Genomic DNA, 19,743 nt, shown 5'->3' with positions numbered 1-19,743 from the left:
TTCAACCTGAAGCTTTCCCTTTCATCCAGCTTTTTCATCTGCATTTGAATAAATAATAGCCATTTATTACTTGGTCGGTTGGTTTTCTGAAAGTTTAGCTTGGACACTAATCTTAATTTCAGATATTACCACAGAAAGTAAATGCTGTTTATGGTGTGCTTTCAGAATATGAAAGTGATCTTGCATTATTATGTGTGTGTTTGCTTTCGGTTACCTGAATTTTTAACTTTGCTTCGTAATAAAAATTTCATGTGTGTGTGTGTTTTTTTTCCTTTAAAGAAGAATTCCCCAAGTTTTTCTTACAGTAATATAGGAAGTTTCTAATGGATAAAAATGTAGAGTATGTGCCTAGTTGAGTGGTAGAGCATTTGCTTTGTGTCCAGAAGGTCTCATTTTCAGTCCTCAGCATCTCCAGGTGGGGCCAGAAGGGTCTTCTGTCTGAAACACTGAGCAGTCACAGCCAGCCACTGCGTGAGCTGTACAGACCAATGGACTGACTCAGTATAAGACAGCTTCTGTTGTTCCTGTATTTTACTGCCTAGACTGCTGGAGCGTAGTTGTTGTTCCTTTGAATTTTGGAGTGCAAGAGATAGCTTAGCTGGCTTCGGGAGTAGCCACTGCATTGATAGGCCACTCTGCAATCATTGCTGGTGATACCTACTGTTGCGATTGCTTAGAATCTAGTAGAATATACATAGGTTGGAGTGGTTGTGACAGTTTAGGCTTGGTAGACTATGCTATGTTCGGCAGTGCCATTTCTGAAAACAACTGAAAAATCTATGGTGAGAGGGAAGAAGGACTTAGAAATAAGTTGCTGTTGGCTCTTTCGTGTCTCCTAGGCAATGTTGTGTCCCATGATGTGGACCTGTCCAAACATGCCATTTTGGAAAGAAGTGACCAGCCACATGAATGTGGTTTTCACATATCCCTGATCTTCTCAGATGTCAACATGTTCCTGAATTATATACCAACCCATTGGAATTTAACCAAAGGGCAATGACATTGGCTGTTGCGTGCACTCACAGTGGCTAAATGTTTAACTGGAAAGAAACTTCCTATATCCCTCCTCTCCATCATACGATGGACAGAAAATAAGATCCAATTGGCCATTTATCAGAAAGAGCCTTCTGTAAGCAGGAAAATGATGGGAAATACTCAGATATATGGACCCTCTACACAGACTTGCTTGCATAAACAATGGATGCTGGGCAAGTTTGGGATGATAATCTAATTCTCTCTCCCCTCTCTTCACATCGATACATAACGATTGCTCATTGTAAATTTATTTAATTATAAATGTTCCTTGTATTTGTGAAATTTGTATTTGTCCCCATTCTGTATATAAAATATTCACACACATAAAAGAAGGAAAGGTAAAGGCACCCCTGACCATTGGGTCCAGTCGCGGACGACTCTGGGGTTGCGGTGTTCATCTCACTCTGTAGGCCAAGGGAGCCAGCGTTTGTCCGCAGACAGCTTCCGGGTCATGTGGCCAGCATGACTAAGCCGCTTCTGGTGAACCAGAACAGCACACGGAAATGCCATTTACCTTCCCGCTGGAGCGGTACCTATTTATCTATTTGCACTTTGATGTGCTTGACATTGTCTTGTGTCTCTGGGCAATGCTCCATAGTCTAGCATGCAGTTTAGCAACATGTCTGGTGAGGGAAGAATGGTGTGGCAAGACCGACCCCATCTCCTTGGCTTAGACATTGTCACCAGTTCTGTTTCTGAATCTGGGGAAACAAGAGGAGCACTTCCCTTTATCAAGGGTAAAAGAGCCAGAACAGCCACTGGTTTTCTCATGTCTCGTGTCTTTTTAGATTTTGAGCTTGAGAGTAGGGACCATTTTAGAACTGATTCTTGAAAGCTGCTCCGAGAGCTTTTATTGTTAATTAACTAATTGATTAATATACCACCCTTCATCCAAAGATCTCAGGACAGTTCCCAAGATAAAAAATACAGGATAAAAACACAAAATAAATAGTTAAAAAAACAAAACAATAACAGATAAGGACAATAATGGGAGTGTAGGAACGGGGACTTTAAGCTTTTGTCCCCCTAGTGATTGTAGCCTGAACCAGGGCCCCCACACCATCTATTTGCCACATACACTTTTCTGCCATTATGGCTTTCCTTCAACCACCCCCAAATGTTGAAACCTGTTTTGATTATATTGAATTTTGATGTAGTCAGATTTCCCCCCCCCCCTTCAAAATGGCAGGGTCACTTATGCCTCCTCTCACTTAGAATAGAGGACTTTACATATGAAAAGAGACCTGTGATTTTTGCATTGGTTCTTTAATGCACTAAATAAATCAATGGTTTAATGGTCTCTGTGACCATAATTCTGTGTGCCTCCTTGGGGCATGAGATTTAGGTAGAGCATGAAAACCATAGGGCTCATCTGGGATTAGGATTAGCTTTAATCCTTGAGGTGGTTTTTTTTTTTTGAGTTTGTAGCATTTCTACATTCTTGAGAATGTGAGTTGATGGATCATTTCCAGTGGGACTTCCTTATGCCATTGCAAAAATACTAACCAATACAAAAGATTGACCTTGGCGCCCACAAGAGTCAGAGACAAGGAGCTTAGCTGAAGCTGGAGTGACAATCAGGAGCCAAATGAATCATATCAAGTGTGACCATTACACGCCTGAAAATGATTCTTAATTAACCACCGATCCTCTGTGGTAGCAAGTTTCCAAAATCTGTGAATCACAAGGGAACCACAGAAAATGTACAAGCAGCAATTTACCTAATCTAATAAGTCTGGTCTGCTGCCTATTTGGAGCTGCTGTTTTTCTGCTCTCTCAGCCCCTCTGAAAATGTTTTTCAAGACTTCTTTCCAATGGAACCTTTAAGAGAGAGAGATCAGATAAGCTTCCCCATATACTTTTATTTTATCACTTTTCGCAGGGTGGGGAATCTGTGGTCTTCTAGAAGTTGTTGGACCCCCAAAAATCTCCCTCAGACAGCATAGCCCAATGGTCAGGGATTAAGGGAGTTTATTGTCCAATAACATCCAGCAGGCCAGAGGTACTCCACCCTTGACTTATAGGCTGTAACCTTCTTCCTCTCTTTCTTTTTAAATCAGAGTGAAAATTAACCATGCTATATAAAAACTACTGGTCTTGTGGCCTAAGCTTTTGTGAACCAGATCCTCCTCCATCAGAAACACGAAGCAGTCACCTAAGTGGGTAGGTATATATATGTATATCCTAGTATAGAGAGAAGGAATCTTTTAAAAATTACGTATCACGTATAAATACTGAAAACAAAAGGTCAGTCAGTCAAGGCAGGACAGCTGGTGCATCACAGTACCAACCAGAGCACAAATGAAATCTGAATCCAATCTGGTAAGCAGTCTGGGGAAGGGTCTCTGTAGCTCAGTGGAAAGGCATCTGCCTTGCATGCAGAAGGCCACAGGTTCAATCCCCGTCATTTCCAGGTCGGGCAGGGAATGATTCCTGTTTGAAACTGTGGGGAGCTGCTGCCAATCAGTGTTGATAGTACTGGCCTAGGTGGACAAATGGTGTGACTTGATTTAAGGCTGCTGTGCAGTGGGGCGAACAGGTGAGCATGAAGAATGATGAACTCTCAAGAACAGAGCCTACATAGACCCAACCTTCTCCACAAGTTTGCACTTCACAGTATGTTCCCAAAACAAAGCAATCCATCTATATTTTCAGCGTTATTTTCTATGCAAAACTCCTGCCTGTTGCAAGGGCCCACAAGAGTGGTGCCCTTAACTCGCCTGACAAAATTGTTAACTTGCTCAGCCTCACGCTGACTTAGACAGAAGAGTCATGTCTTGTCTTGAAAACTCTCTTTTGGCTCAGTGACATCTGCATATATGTTGCAGAGGTTTACAGTGATGGAAGTTTATTTCCACCATCCCCAATTCAAGGAATACTTCAGTCACATCACTCAGCAGTGCACTGGTGACAGCAACTATCCTCTCAACACTGGAAAAGAGTTAATGTGTGGACCTCTCCTGGTGGGTCCAATCTAGATTGGACTTTTACATGGAACATTTATATCTTCATTTAGTTTGCCGGGGTCAGAGCTGCAAGGAGAACCTTCCTACAGAATTTCAGGAACAAAGCTACACAGACACACCCAATATTATCCTAGCTGCTACCCCGAATGCAGAAACTAGATAATCCTGTTTCAAATTTTGGCATTCTCACAGGACAGGTGCCTTACTAAGAAGAGTTTATTCTTAGGTCCAAAATCACCTGCAGTCATACTTATCTTCCTGGCATCACAGTCTTCCTGGAAACTACAATTTGCTGACATACTTACCGTATATGCTTCAAGCTGCCATCCAGGTCATACCACAGAATACATTGTATGATGTATACAGAATACAGAATACATTGGATGATGTAACTGCATTTATCCATTCCTTTGGTTAGAGACTACCACCTTCAAGTTTTACATAATGCATTCTTAAAACAGGAGCACTCACTTGGGAAGAGGGAAAACCAGATCAACTAAGTCAAGGCAGGTACAGAGGAGTTGCTGTCAGTGGATTGGACCCAGCAAAAGGCTAACTGAATGTCATTTACTGTCTACAGCTCATCCTGGAAGATGATAATTCCACCTCACAACACCTTCTTAACAGATAGCACTTCTTAACTGAAGCAACTGCTAACCAGCAGCAATAGGTCACTTAATGGAGTTTAAAAATATATAAACTGGTGCCATTTTGCTACCCTAGCTATTCTGGCAACACTGTCATGGGACCAAACTACAATGGCCATAAAATCAAAGTCTTGTTCATCTACCCATCCTCTAACATGGCATGACTGAGCAGTGATGTCCTTCTCCCATTGCCTTAAATCAAATAAGTTTATTTCTCATGCAAGAAGATAAATGGGGACAAATTGGTGATATCTGAATACCAGCAAGGGAGCATTTCAATTCCCAGGGCATTTTGTGGTCCCAGGAGATCACAGGATCACGGTATTCCTATGTAAGTTCAAATGTGATGAGTATGACTCTTTTAGCAAATTTGATGCTCTGATGTTTCATCTGAGCAAATCCTAGGAATTGCTAGATCACTACAGAAAGCAATTGTTAGATGTGTGTTTAAGCTATTGATCTTGCAATGCCTGTTCATTATCAACATCCACTAGTCAGTGGGTTACATCCGTTCTGATTGGATCTTGAAGTCATTTGTGTTCTGCATAGCACTGTGATTCACTTACTGCTATGTCCTGTATTGCTTGACCTTTTGACTTTGCTTTAGAAACACAATCAATCACTCTTCCTTCTCTTTGTACTCGGGGTGTATATACTTACCCACTGAGTAGAGTATATATCTGACAAAGTGGGCTCTGGTGCATGAAAGCTTATGCCACAATCAATTTATTAGCACTTAAGATGCTGTAAGATTTTGTTGTTGTTGCAACAGATAGATAGCTATAACTATCCCCCTGGAACATGAAATGCATTCTAAGAGCCAGTGTCTAGATTTTACTGTAGCTATTCACACTAGATCCAAGGCTTGGATTAACAGGTTCTTACAAACATCTGTGGGCCTTGGGTAGATATCCATATTTTCTAGATGGTGACACCAGTCATTCTTTCAAAGTGGCTATATGGCATGTAAAATCACTAATTTGATTGTTCCTTCCAACTCTAGAATCCTATGATAGACTCTGTGACTGTTTTGTTGAATGACATAGTGGTTTTTAATTTTGTTACCATAAATGATGTGGTTAAGTAAGTAACAACTTAAGTCCCTTAATTTAAATGGGGCCTAAGCATGTATCTGGATCCAACCCCTAATATCTTGGGGTCCATAGCTCTGTTGCACAAAGCAGCTGTAGCAAGCACATTTCTGACCCAGATTATATCCCAGCTGTAGCATCTAAGAATTAGTTTCAGAAGACAACATGCCAGCTTTTAGTCTTTCCTCTGTGTGTCTTTGGTTTGGTTGACAGTTCGGTCCTAGTTGCCCTGTTGCTATCAAGTAGGTAGGGAAAACTCTTAGACCAAAAAAAATATTGAAATTTAAGCATTCATAATCTGGGCTGATGAAATGAGTCGTGTGGGTGTTTGTTTTTAAAGCGAATCTAAATACTAAATGCGGGACGCGGGTGACGCTGTGGGTAAAACCTCAGTGCCTAGGACTTGCCGATCGTATGGTTGGCGGTTCGAATCCCCATGGCAGGGTGAGCTCCCGTCTTTCGGTCCCAGCTCCTGCCCACCTAGCAGTTCGAAAGCACCCCTAAGTGCAAGTAGATAAATAGGTACCGCTTTATAGCGGGAAGGTAAACGGCGTTTCCGTGTGCTGCGCTGGTGCTGGCTCGCCAGAGCAGCTTCGTCACGCTGGCCACATGACCTGGAAGTGTCTCTGGACAGCGCTGGCCCCCGACCTCTTAAGTGAGATGGGCGCACAACCCTAGAGTCGGACACGACTGGCCCGTACGGGCAGGGGTACCTTTACCTTTACTAAATACTAAATGCACTACGGGCTTAGAGGTTTTGTTCCCTTTTCTTCTTTTAATTTAGTGATGAGTTGCTTCTATTTCTTTTTAACACAGTATTTCATAATTTGATGCCCAAAATGACAACTTGCACTCTATACTTTTCAACAGGCATGTCCAGACATCCTCCAGGTCCTGATATGCCCACTTTCTATCCCTTGTCTCCCGGTGGTGTTGGGCAGATTACCCCACCTCTTGGCTGGTAAGAACCTCCTGGTGCTTCCGAACTAAGTTTGTGTGTGATTGCATAGTTGTGTATGTGCATGTTTGTTTTTGTTTTAAAATAATAATAATTGCTGCCTTTATGGGCTTGAGAAGTATCTCCTACCTGTTTACATTTTTAAAAAAGTAGAAATCCGTGGAAATGCCAATGAGTAAATAATGAAGTAGCAGTTGATTGTAACTAGCATAAAGTGTAGGTTTGTACACTTTCATAAAGTGTAGGTTTGTATTTACAGTCATACCTCGGGTTACGAACACTGTGGGTTGCACGTTTTTGGGTTGCAGACTGCGCCGAACCCAGAAGTACCAGAACAGGTTACTTCTAGGTTTCAGTGCTCGCACATGTGCAGAAGCGCAAAATGACATCACGCGCATGCGCAGAAGTGCCAGATCGCTTCACGCATGTGCGCAGACGTGATGCTGCGCTGTGGGTTGTGAACGCTGTGGGTTGTGAATGTGCCTCCCGCACGGAACATGTTCGCAACCCGAGGTATGACTGTACTGAACTCTAGTATGTATTGTACCTTCAACATGGTTCATTTGGGCCAGTGCTCACAAGTCCTTTCCTTTAAATGTTTGCAGGGTTCAGGACTGGGGCATGCACATGAATGCCACTGAGCATGTGTACTGCCTTCTTGCCACTGAATAATTGCAACTTGATTTGCTCAATGCACTGTCCGTGTGGCAGATGGGTCATTTTCATAGAGTCCTAGAAGTGTAGAGATGGAAGAGACCCCTAAGAGTCCAGCCACCTTGCAATGCAGGAATCCTGTCCACAGGTGTCCCTGAGTGGGCTTGAGACACCATTCTTCCTGTTACCAGACAGACACACTGACCCATTGTGCCACCATTGGGCACAGAGTGAAAACACAATTATTCAAGCACTTCATGGTGCACTCACAGCTAAAGAAGAGCCATTGGAGAGTCACTATGTATACCTGTGTATACCTTCAGTAAACCTTCCCCCAGTCATGTTAATAAATTGCACTGCCATCCAACAAGAGGGTGATTCAGACGTGGACAACAAAAGAATGACATCTGCAGTGTAGTGAGCTAAAATGATATATTCTTTAGAGATCTATAGTTGGCAATTTCTGCACCTCTTTGGATTTGTTATACAGGGAGTGTGCATCTTGGCATTTTGCCACACACATCAGACATGAACATTCCACAGCTGTAGGCTCTCTACACCTTGTTAGATTGGGCCCAAATCTTTGAGTAATCTTCCCTCGATATTTTGGAAAATAACAGCAAAATGGCTGTCAGCACCATGAGTAAAAAATGGCTGCAACTTTTCAAAATGACCTTGTAATTAGAAGAGAATTTGAAAGAGCAGGATGTGTGTTGCCTGTTCTCTTTTGTACAGCTGCTTTTACACTATTGAAGCCTTTCTCGTGGTTTTGATTCCAGCTTTTAAGTTTTGGCATTTTCTCGAAATGCTTTCTCAATGCAGATGTTTTTGCAAAGAGGGTGAATCTGGAGGAAAATGCTGATAACACAAATGATGAAGTCTAGCACAGATTACTCTTACGCTCTGCTTACTGTAGCTGAAAATGTGCTATATTTGGATTTCTTTTTCTTTTCCCCCAACCCTTTGGTGCACTGGCCCTCCCTACTGCACACACGCAGAGCTCTGTTTAAGTGTGAAGACCGTCATGGTGAGCAAAAGAAAAGGCCAATAGCTTTGGAAATGCCAATTTCTTAAAACATTAAATCTGTCAATCGATAGCTCTGCTTAAATAGAATTGAGCGAAGTCTTTCAAGAGTAGATCAATTATTCTCTCTGAACTTTGCTACTTAAGTGTGTTGAATCCTGCTCAGAAGTTGCATCAATGCAAGCTGGAGGAAAAGACAATGTAAACTAAGCAGAAAAAGTTCAAAGTATTTGAAGCAATCAATTTGTGCTAGTGAGATATGGCATTCTGAAGAAGACTGGAACTTCAAACCAATAGTTTTTGGTTTGTTTTCTGTGTGCCCTGCTTTCTCTCTCCGTCTCTTAAGATTCATGTTTTGCACTCAAGTTGCTTGCATACACATCTTTCAGTAAAATACATGCTTAGTTTTCACTACCGAGAAAAGAGAACTGTTTGCATCTTTTCAAACCATACTAGGTAACTTCAGTAGGTCATGGAAAAGTGATGCTGTCAACAAGACAATAAGCTGCCTCAACACCTTGCCTAGAAAAGACTAGGCAAAAACAAAATCTTATGAAGCTGCAGAGGTGCTTCTTATGCTTGTCTGTATGGTGCACTCAAACTACCGCATTTCAGGAATTTGAATCCACTATGCCCCCTTCATATAGAAATCATAAATATTAAAAAATGCAATTAGTTTACAAATATACACAATCTTTCCCCAAATATATTGATCCAATAAGATTTGGCAGGACTATTAAAATAATTAACTCAATACCCTATAATCAATATAGTTGCCAGAAAGGAATTATATTAATTAGACTAAAGAACTAGGTTTGATGTTATCTTTTACCTGTATATATTATGTATAATCTTATTTTTTCCATAAATTTATTGTGTGTTCACCCTCTTGGCCTTTTTTGTAATAGCTAACTTTAGTAAAGAGTGCTGCTTATTAAAAGCTACTATCCACTCACAAAAAGAAGGATTTCAAAGATTTTCAGTTACCACTGATAACCAATCTAGCAATCGGTAAATAGTAGTCACTAATCCGAATCCTCGTCATTTAAGACCTCATTTAAATATGCAGAGAGAATCAGTTTAGGTGTTTTAGGAATGTTGCAGCCAGTTATATTATTACCAGCACTTTTTGCCACAAAATAGATAAATAAGGAAAAGTCCAAAACATATGCAGTAACATCAGCTTCCAAAATTTAATATTTCCAATATATGTCCTCTCCACCTCATCCTGATAGAAGAAAATATATAAATTTGAAGTACCACTGAAATTGAAATTTATATTTAATGGTTATTTGAGTAACATTTTATTATTTATTTATTTTGCATGACAAAACCTTATCCTTTACTCCTAAATCCTGTTAATTTAAGGATATGCTTGGTAAAGCTAGCAGTTCTTAGGATCTAGGTCTCATTTATGCTTTTTTTGCTCGATGTGGAGGTTTATCTTCCCAGATAATCGCCATAATGATATCTTGCAACACCCTGAAGTGACTTTACTGACAAATCAATGTTCTTTGGGAGTTACTGATGCTACTAACACTTTTCAGAAATATAATTAGTCCCATGGTAAAAACTTTTCCATTTTCAATGTGCTGTATTGGCAGACTGACATGTAAATATCTGTTGGTTGTAGTGGAACTATGGGTATAAGTTTTGTCTCACTTTGACTGCCAGAGAGCCCCCCTCAAAGAATCATGGGAACTGCAGTTCACAGAGGATTCTTTGTTAGAGATCAATAGACACCCACCCTGTTTTCACAGAACTATAGTTTCTAGGGTTTCATTGGCAAGTCAATACTGCACCCCTTATCACAAAGCAAATTCTAGTTTATTCAAATCCATTTTATAGAAAGTGTTAAAGGTAGCGCTGAAGGTTATCCAGTTCAAGTTAATGTTCCCAAGATCCGTGGTGGTGGTCTTTCTCAGTCGGGAATCTGTAGAGCAGGCTTCCTCAACTTCGGCCCTCCAGATGTTTTGAGACTACAATTCCTGTCATCCTTGACCACTGGTCCTGCTAGCTAGGGATCATGGGAGTTGTAGGCCAAAAACATCTGGAGGGCCAAGGTTGCCTGCTGTAGAACCCTAAATCAGAATGCAGTGCAGTATGCTTTCGTTGATACCTCGCATCTCAACTCGTTGGTGTTTGGTAAAAAGGCAAGCTCACTTCTGTTACGGTATTATTGATGGGTTCCTTTCTTCTGTGACCTCAGGCAAGGTCAGCCTGTATATCCCATCTCAAGTGGATTCAGGCAGCCCTACCCACCCTCACTTTCAGTCGACACTTCCATGTCAAGGTAGGTCTAGGTATGGAATGAGTGGCTGAGGTGTAACTGCTGGAATTAGAGGGGCAGTTTGCTCCCCTGCTTGCATCCTGGTGTATGCCTCTGCTTGCTACCCCCTTCCCCCAGTCAGCTAAAATGCATTTATACCTATAAACTATACTGTGTTTATACAGCTTATCTAAATCACATGCTAATGACCTTCAGCATATAGTCACGGCTGGAATCTGAAACAGCCTACCCCAAACCTGGTGCCCTCCAGATATTTTGGACTACAACTCCCATCAGTCCCAGCCAACATGGCCCAGCAGTCAGGAGGGATGGGAGCTATAGTTCAAAACATCTGGAGAGCACCAGGTTGGGGAATGTTGGTCTAAAGGCACATGTTACCGCAGCCTTGCTGAAGCTAAACAGGTCTGGGTTTGATCAGTGCCTGAATAGAAGACTTCTTGGAAACCCTAAGTAATACTATGGGTAATGCAAAGAATGGTGGAATATAAATGTAAAATAATAATAATGATAATAAAAGACCAGATAGTCATTCAAACTGCACTGGTGTTTGTCGTTTTGCACCCCATGAATATAACCACTAAATATAAAATGGTCACTCCTTTGATCAGAGTCGCTTTGGCTTCACTCCCTGCTCCTGTGCTTTACTCTTTTCATGTAGACTGCAGCACCTCAAAGAAATTTCCAAGCCCAAATCTGTTTTAAAATAAAGGCAAAGAAGCTGTGTACACATGGTTATATCTGTAATAGTGGCGTGTGAATGGGTGGCAGCGTTAGTGCAAGCAAGCAGCACTAACTGGGACATGGCAAGGACAACACTTTCGCGTCACACTTTACATTTCTGCACTATGGGAAGGTGGCCTCTATATCCTGTGCTTGGTGTACCCAAAGGTTTCAGCGAACCTCTGCATATTTTACACATATTTAAAACACACAACTTTTGCTATTTAGGTGTGGGTTCTATCACATTTCTTTGCAAGTGCTTTTATCATGTAGGGACCAATCCTATGCATAAGAAGCCGGCGTAAAGCACACTGGTGTAAGTTAAACTTGCATAAAGTTACACCAGATCCAAACCCCATTCAGCAGTGGGACTGCTGCTGTGCCTAAGCCTGGTATTTAAAATAGTGTTCTATGCCAGGTTGCCAAGTCACGTGATCAAGTTGAATGGGCTTAGGATCCAGCCTAAGACCTCCCCTCTGATCACGCTCCTGCCACATCCCTTTCTGCTGATTTATGCCAGCCTTGGTTAAGGCAGGATGAGCAAATTACACCAGCATATCTTCAGCTGAGCCAGGGTTGGGACTTAATGCTGGCTAAGACAGCTGGCTGAGCCATAGATCTGCTGCATCCTAAACTGCTCATCTTGGTGGATTTTGTCATAATATTGCCCCTTTAATCACTGTTTTTATGCATCTTTCGGAATAAGATGTCTTGCAAATTCCTAGTTGAGCAAGCCACCATTAAAAACATTTCAGTGTACTCTTAAAGAGCACATGCTAATTTCCTTGCCCTGTGAGTTTCTTGATGTAATATGCAAGAAGGTTACCTTACCAACACATTTCAGGGAGGGGGCGGGGGGAGAGAAAACTAAAGAAGCCTCAAAGGGGAAGTAGCAAACTAATTCAGTAATGCCATTTTAAGTATTAATTCCAATTTATCTGTAGTATGAGCCATCCCAATAGAAGCACACTGATTTGGATCTGTGCCTAAGGCAAAATACTAGCCCATATTCTTTCCCCCACATGCTTGGGGACTTAAAAGTTTGATATATGATCAAGTAAGGTTGATGAAATGTAAGACAGGTTTTAATGTCCTTTTATAAAGATATGCAAGTTACCTTTGTTAGAGGTTTTTTTAATTTTCTGCATGACAATTACTACCTTTTGTTGGCTGGTGGTGGATAACTCAATATCTTTTATACTTGTGTGGAAACAGTTTTTTTGGTTAAGGGCTTTATTCTTTTGAAATTATTGGCCATGTTAAATTCACTTGTGTCTAATTTCAGATTCCCAAAGCCACAGATAACAGGGGACTAAAAACCCTATTTGTAAAACACATTTTAGCCAAATAATTGTTTCCTACATTGGTGTATCATGGTCTCTTAAGTGGTATGAATGAACTGCCTCCTAGGCCTGTCTTGAGTGATTTGTAGTTATCCTATGCTGTGTTTGAGTTCCCGTTATGAAGAAGACTGTACTTTTTTCTTTTTTGTAGGTTTTCACATCATATGATCCCTGGTCCTCCAGGACCCCACACAACTGGAATCCCTCACCCAGCTATTGTAACACCTCAAGTCAAACAAGAACATCCACACACAGACAGTGACTTAATGCACGTGTGAGTTTTCCTCTGGTCTTTAATTGATCTTTCATCTGCAATGCCTTAAAAGCTGAGTAAGCATGGCAAATAAGTAGTCTCAGTCTTTCTTTCTCTTTTTCTCTTCCCATTGGAAATAATTGAATCTGTGTCTAAATATCATGTCAATGTTTGGTATTCTTCAACAAAGAAATAGTGATTGCATTAGTATTTAAAAAATATATAAAAAGATTAAAAGGGGGATGGAAAGGGGGCAGGGTTCTGGGGGAAATGACTTTGGCAATCCTGCCCAGCATTGTACCCAGTGGGTTTTGACTTTATGTAATTTTGGCTTTAGGTGCAATCCCCAGAACGTAACCCCCATGTTAGTTGCATGCTTACAAAATCCTCACCTCTCAGCGTAATGAGCATATTGGGATGCAGCTGTCCACTGGACTTCAGGCTTCTCCAATGTTTTCAGAGTTTTAAGAGGAGAATACACATGAAATTACATATTAAAATATTAAATGTGTATTTAAAGATTATTATTTAAAATGCAAGTTAATGCAGAGATAGAATGGAATTAGGCAAAATAACAAGGGTCTAGAATAGTTGCCTCCATCCCTAGGATCAGTGGCATTCTTCAGTGATAAAATTCCCAAGCTTGACAAAATGGGTCTTTTGGGAACTGAACCCTAGAATGAAAGTCCATAGCTCAGCTTTCCTCAAGTACAGATACAGTGGTACCTTGGGTTAAGAACTTAATTCGTTCCGGAGGTCAGTTCTTAACCTGAAACTGTTCTTAACCTGAAGCACCATTTTAGCTAATGGGGCACCTGCTGCTGCCGCGCCGCTGGAGCACGATTTCTGTTCTCATCCTGAAGCAAAGTTCTTAACCCGAGGTACTATTTCTGGGTTAGCGGAGTCTGTAACCTGAAGCGTATGTAACCCGAGGTACCACTGTATTTGTTCTGGAGATGATGTGACATCCTCATCATTTTAGGCAGAATTTGCTTATCCAAATGTTTTTAAGTGGAAAAGGCATTCTTTCTTTTCTTTCTTTCTTTCTTTCTTTCTTTCTTTCTTTCTTTCTTTCTTTCTTTCTATCTTTTTCTGCTTCCCATCCCCACCTGTCTCTCAAAAGATTTTTACCCATATCCTGTAAGCTATTTTCATGCTCTTCTTTGCACTCAACTTGTACCCACCACCACCCTCCTGCAAAAGCACAACACAACAGCTCGCCACTTTATTTCCTCCCTCCTGGTTCTTTTATATTCCCTTCTCCTTCCTACAACATTCCCCTCTTCCAGCACCTTCCTTCATGCCTTTCCCCACCCCTGCCCCACTCCCGGAACTTCACTGGCCCCTGACCATCTTGACTCAGCATGCAAAGGGTTGCTGGTGCTAGCACCCATCTAACTAGAAGCCTGGGGTTATATCTGGGGTTGGTGGGGCAAGCCAGTTAGGAGGCACTGGATAGGCTGTGGCGCACTGAGGACTACCTGAAAGTGGGTCCCAATCCACTGGTGGAGGAACATTGTGATATAACATATAGGGTGTTTCCTCTTCTCTCCAAAAATGTGATAACCAATCAAGCATGGCTGCTCAGAATAATAGTTGGTCATCTGAAATAACATGTTGAAAATGGTAACAGTTGCTCTTTCTGTATTTCCTTTCCTCCTGCTACCTTTAGGAAGCCTCAGCATGAACAGAGGAAAGAACAGGAGCCCAAAAGACCTCACATTAAGAAGCCTCTGAATGCTTTCATGTTATACATGAAAGAGATGAGAGCGAATGTCGTAGCAGAGTGTACTCTGAAAGAAAGTGCAGCTATCAATCAGATTCTTGGCAGAAGGGTATGACACAACCATATCTGTGTATGTGCATGTTCTGTGTTCAGTATGTGCTGTCCAACAAACCCTTGCCCCGGTACCCACCTCGACAGCGTAGTCACTGGCTACTGGGAGCTATGTGATGCAGTTTAAAATGAAAGCAAGTAGTCTTGTTGTGTCATAAAGCAGGGGTCCATAAGGTAAAGCATGTGTTTTGCATGCATAAAGGGTCAAATGTAAGTCCACAGATCTCCATTTACAAGGCTCTCAGGTAGGAGAACCAAAAAGACTCCTGACTGTGACCTAGGCTAGATCAGAAGTGAGGCTTCCCAGGCTGGTGGCCACACTCACCAGCCACACCCACCAGCCCCACACCTGCAGTCATATATGACACCAGGTGTGTGGCAGGTAAAGGCAGGTGTTGGCCAAAAGAGGCTTTGCAGGCTCCGCCAATTGGCAGTGCTTGCAAAGCTCTGTGGCACAGTGCGTCCAAAGAGCCCAACAAGCAGCACAAAAGACCTTTACAAGTGTCAATCACTGGCATCATTAGGATGGGCTAGTAGGCTGTCCTATATACCTAAAAAGGTAAAGGTACCCCTGCCCGTACGGGCCAGTCTTGACAGACTCTGGGGTTGTGCGCCCATCTCACTCAAGAGGCCGGGGGCCAGCGCTGTCCAGAGACACTTCCGGGTCACGTGGCCAGCGTGACAAAGCTGCATCTGGTGAGCCAGCGCAGCACACGGAAACGCCGTTTACCTTCCCACCAGTAAGCGGTCCCTATTTATCTACTTGCACCCAGGGGTGCTTTCGAACTGCTAGGTTGGCAGGCGCTGGGACCGAGCAGCGGGAGCGCACCCCGCCGCAGGGATTCGAACCGCCGACCTTTCGATCGGCAAGCCCTAGGCGCTGAGGCTTTTACCCACAGCGCCACCCGCGTCCCTAGCGTCCTATATACCTATCAAAGTTCATTTGTGGAGATGGAGGGGAGATAAGATTCTGGCCTGCCACATGAAAGCAGTCCTCCACCCTAGGAGACCAGTAGTAAAAGGCAGCTTCATATTTCATGCAGATGTCCTAGCCATGTGTCATAAGACTGTCAGTGGCAGTGGAACATGAGTGGAGAAAATCCTGTTGCACTTATGTCATGTTTGCGAGCTTCCCATACACATCTAACTGTCCACCGTAGTAAGAGAATACTACACTAGATTGGCCTTTGTTATCCACTTGTTTTCATGCTTTGATTTGAACAAATGTGTACAAATAGCCATGGTGAAATATGCAGAAGTTGTGCTGGAAGAAAGAAGTACATTTTGCAGTGCATGTTTTATTTTCTTCTGCAATATTTTCATAGGATACCTTCCTTAAAGTATTAGCCAGTACTTTTTTTTCTAAAAAAATGTTTAGGGGTACTCTCATTTTCCTACTCATATTGAAATACTGCCCCTCAATGAGGCCAAACTTAGATTCACAAAATGTTTAGGGGTATGCATATCCCTGCGTCCCGCAAAAAAAACCCACTGGTATTAGCAATATAACTACTATTTTGTTGCATTTGCAAGTTGAGACTTTCATTTTAAGTCTAAATTTTAATTCTCTTCTGATATTTCTTTAGCTTTCACTATGCTTGCCAGTTACTTAAACCCTTGGCTTTTAAAATGAGACTTGACGTCAGAGTGATTAGGGCTCTATTTGCAAAGAATACTATAATGTTTATTGCTTGGGTTCTATCAAAGCACGTTCTCTGTGTTTTATTATTATGCTGTGTAAATACACCATAGGACAGAATATACCTTCTTTGGTTTTCACAAACACTGAATTAGCTTAAGCTCTTGTCTATATTTTGACAGCTTTCTGCAAGACTTACAAGTCCAATTACCTCTCGTCTCCCAAGGTAGCTCCTATGTCCTTTATTCCATGATTTGTCTCAGTGTTTGATAATGGCTTACAAAGGATAGCACCTAGGCAGGAATCCAAGTGCTGCCTTTCTGGGTAGACAGCTGTAGCTGTACTCCAGAAAGTACACTCAAATTTAGTTCCATGGAAGTACCTCTTCAAAACCTTTAAAAAACTTTTCATGCCAAATATTTTGGTATTTTTAAAGGACAAAAGAGTGTGAATGTATTGTCTGCTATACTTGTGTTGTGAAACAAACCACTTTTGGGGTGTAGACGTTTGAAGATTATTGGGCAGGTTGAGAGAAACTTCCACACCACATTCAATAATATGCATACATTTCGGAACCCATGGCATGGGTCAAAACAATTGATAGTCCTCCTAGATCAGGGCAGTCCAACATTTCATACAAAGTGGACTGCAAGAGTACTTTGACACGGAACCCAAAGGCTAAAATTTGACACTCTCCAAGCCCTCACACTGTCTTCTGGAAGCTCGCTAAGTGAGGTGCCATGCTTTGGGAAGAAGTCACGAGGTTCTGGTAGGATCCTGGAGCCCTCCTTCCTCCTTCCCAAAGTTGGGAATTACTAACTAGCACCCTGTCAGAGCCCTCGTGCTTCCTCCCCAAAGCCCAGTGTCTCACTTACCAAGCTTTGGGAAGGCATCCCGAGGGCTGGGGGCGGGCATCAAATGTTGTCAAGGGCCACCAAAAAAGGTATTTCAGGCTGCACGTGGCCCTTGAGCAGTATTCTGGACCACTCTGTCCTAGATGAAGGCAGATGTAACATTGTTAAAATAGTGTTGACAATTTGGAAGCATTGTAGGTGTATTCAGTCCAAATTTCTCATCGCACTCTAGCTTTGAGTTCTGGAGGATGGATAAAAATTTGCTACATAAGCTGGTTGTTCACTGTACTGGCTGGCTATTGCCTACTACAAGGTTCCCCAGTCCCAGAACATTCCTTAAGGAAAAGGGTTCCTTCTAAAAGTTAATGAGAAGGTGATGTATTATTTATTTTCAAATGTATATGATGATTATTATTCTTTGTGCTTCAGCAGGTTCAAGGTTGTATGCAAAGTTAAAATACATAATTAGCTAATAAACAATTTAGGTTGGTAGTCAACTAAGTTTTACTCAGAGTAGACCCATTGATATTAATGAACATGACTAAGTTAGGTCCATCAATTTTGATGGATCTATGTAGTTGAATTACCACGCCAGTCTAAACCACAACAGCAATAAAACATTTTTACTTAAGAGCACTGAGTGAAGGATGGGGAGAAAAAAAATGTATGTATGCTGCTTTAAGAAATAAAAATATAAGAAAATAATAATACGTATACCCCACCCATATGACTGGGTTGCCCCAGCTATTCTGGGCAGCTTCCAACCTATTAAAAACACAGCAAACATCAAACATTAAAAACTTCCCAATACAGGGCTATCTGTTTGACATCTGATGGGAGGGTGTTCCCTTTGCCTTTGCCTTGTTCCCTGTAAGACAAGCCTGCAGGATCAGGCCAAGGAAACATCTAGTTAAGCATCCTGTTCTCACAGTGGCCAACCAGATGCCTATGGAAGCCTGTAGGCAGACCATGAGCGCAACAGCACTCTCTGCCCATCTGCAATTCCTAGTAACTAGTATTCAGAGGACAACTTGCCTTAAGTAAGGGTGTAGAGTGTGTCTGACGGCCAAGTGAGTATTCATTTTGTTGAAGTGCATGTCTGCAGCTTCCATGCCTGGAGGAAGCCCTTTGCAGGGCTCAGCCAAGGGACCTGCTCATTTTGTATTTTCTCATTCTCCGCTCTTACTTTAGGCTGCATTTCTGTGCAGCGTTGCACATAATGTAAAGTTTCCAGCCCTTCCCCCCGCCCCGAGTTGTAAATCCTACATTCTCTACAGCTAACCACGTTTGACAAAGAAGAACAGAGAATGGTTATTCCAACATTTCAGCTAGCGATAGAGGGGGCATTATGTTTGCCCACCACTTTATGCACCGTGTTTGGGTTTCCCCAGCCACTGAATGTTTAATTTGCTTGCTAAACACATGCTGTTCAAGGATGAAGGAAGCACACTGACTTCTCACTGAGGCCCGTCCTACGTAGGCAGAACTTATGGGGTAATAAATGGACTGTTTGCACATGCTGCCTCCGAAGGACATATTTGAAGGAAAGGTCTTTCCTGTGTCTGTACACAAGTCGCTTTAGCCTGAGGTCAGCTGGCTCTGTGCATCTGCCAACACACAAGAGGATTTGACTATTGGCATGTTACATCAAATATCACTTTTGTAGTATTTGCGATGGCCTGCTAAAAGCCAAACTTTGAACACAGTGGCAGATGGCGCACAACTGAAATCACCTTGTAGCTGGGGGTTGGCGGGAGGAGAGAACGGTGTTGTGGGAATCTTTCCAGGCTTCTGTTGAGACTTCTTTCCAAAGCAACTTCAGTACACAAACTAAGAGAGAGAGAGAGAGAGAGAGAGAGAGAGAGAGAGAGAGAGAGTTCTGTTTAAAAGCGTTGAAATGTTGCTGCCGCAAAACCTTTCCCAACCCCACTTACCAAATAAATTAATACAGTGTTTTAAGCACTGTTTGTACATTTGTACAGAAGTCTGGGATAACTGTGCTATATGTTTCCACAGCTCTCGGGTTGCTATTGCTCCTAAACCCTAACCGATCCCATCAGTTAATTAAATTAAATTAAATTAAATTAAAACTGACCACATGTGTAATTGCCCACCAACAGCAAACAATAAACAAAGGAGACAGAAAAAATGAGGAGTTGCTAAAATGTTGGGTAACAACCGTGTCTTGCATAATGGTGGCAAATTATTCAGAATATTACATTTGGGTGATAAAACATAGATGCAGAGATGATGATCTAACCTTTGTGATTCCCTCTGGAGGACCCCCAAACCTTTTTATTAGAAAACTATCAGCCCCTTGGGAGGAAAGCAGCATACCTTCTGTGCTACTGCTCTGTCCCCTGCTGGCTCCCTCTCCTGTTCCCTGCTGTTTGGCTCTTGGAAGCCCTAAGCTTCTACCCTCACTTCCTGCT

General features: G+C 42.1%; 1 protein-coding gene across 3 annotated transcripts in view; it reads left to right on the top strand.

Annotated features, from left to right (window-relative positions):
• Window positions 1-19,743, top strand: part of LEF1 (lymphoid enhancer binding factor 1) — a gene marked incomplete at its 5' end in the record, with an annotated part of 97,975 nt that overhangs the window by 60,204 nt on the left and 18,028 nt on the right. For 2 of the 3 annotated variants that reach the window (XM_079990287.1, XM_079990288.1), the window contains 4 exons: window positions 6,610-6,700; window positions 10,585-10,668; window positions 12,880-13,002; window positions 14,654-14,816. In XM_079990287.1, coding sequence (XP_079846413.1) covers window positions 6,610-6,700; window positions 10,585-10,668; window positions 12,880-13,002; window positions 14,654-14,816 — 461 coding nt within the window. The remainder of the gene's footprint in view (window positions 1-6,609; window positions 6,701-10,584; window positions 10,669-12,879; window positions 13,003-14,653; window positions 14,817-19,743) is intronic. The other variant, XM_079990289.1, reaches the window with a different exon arrangement.

The sequence above is a fragment of the Podarcis cretensis genome, assembly GCF_951804945.1.
Source record: "Podarcis cretensis genome assembly, chromosome: 9".
NCBI lineage: Eukaryota > Metazoa > Chordata > Lepidosauria > Squamata > Lacertidae > Podarcis > Podarcis cretensis.
This window is presented reverse-complemented; position numbering and strand designations above follow the sequence as displayed.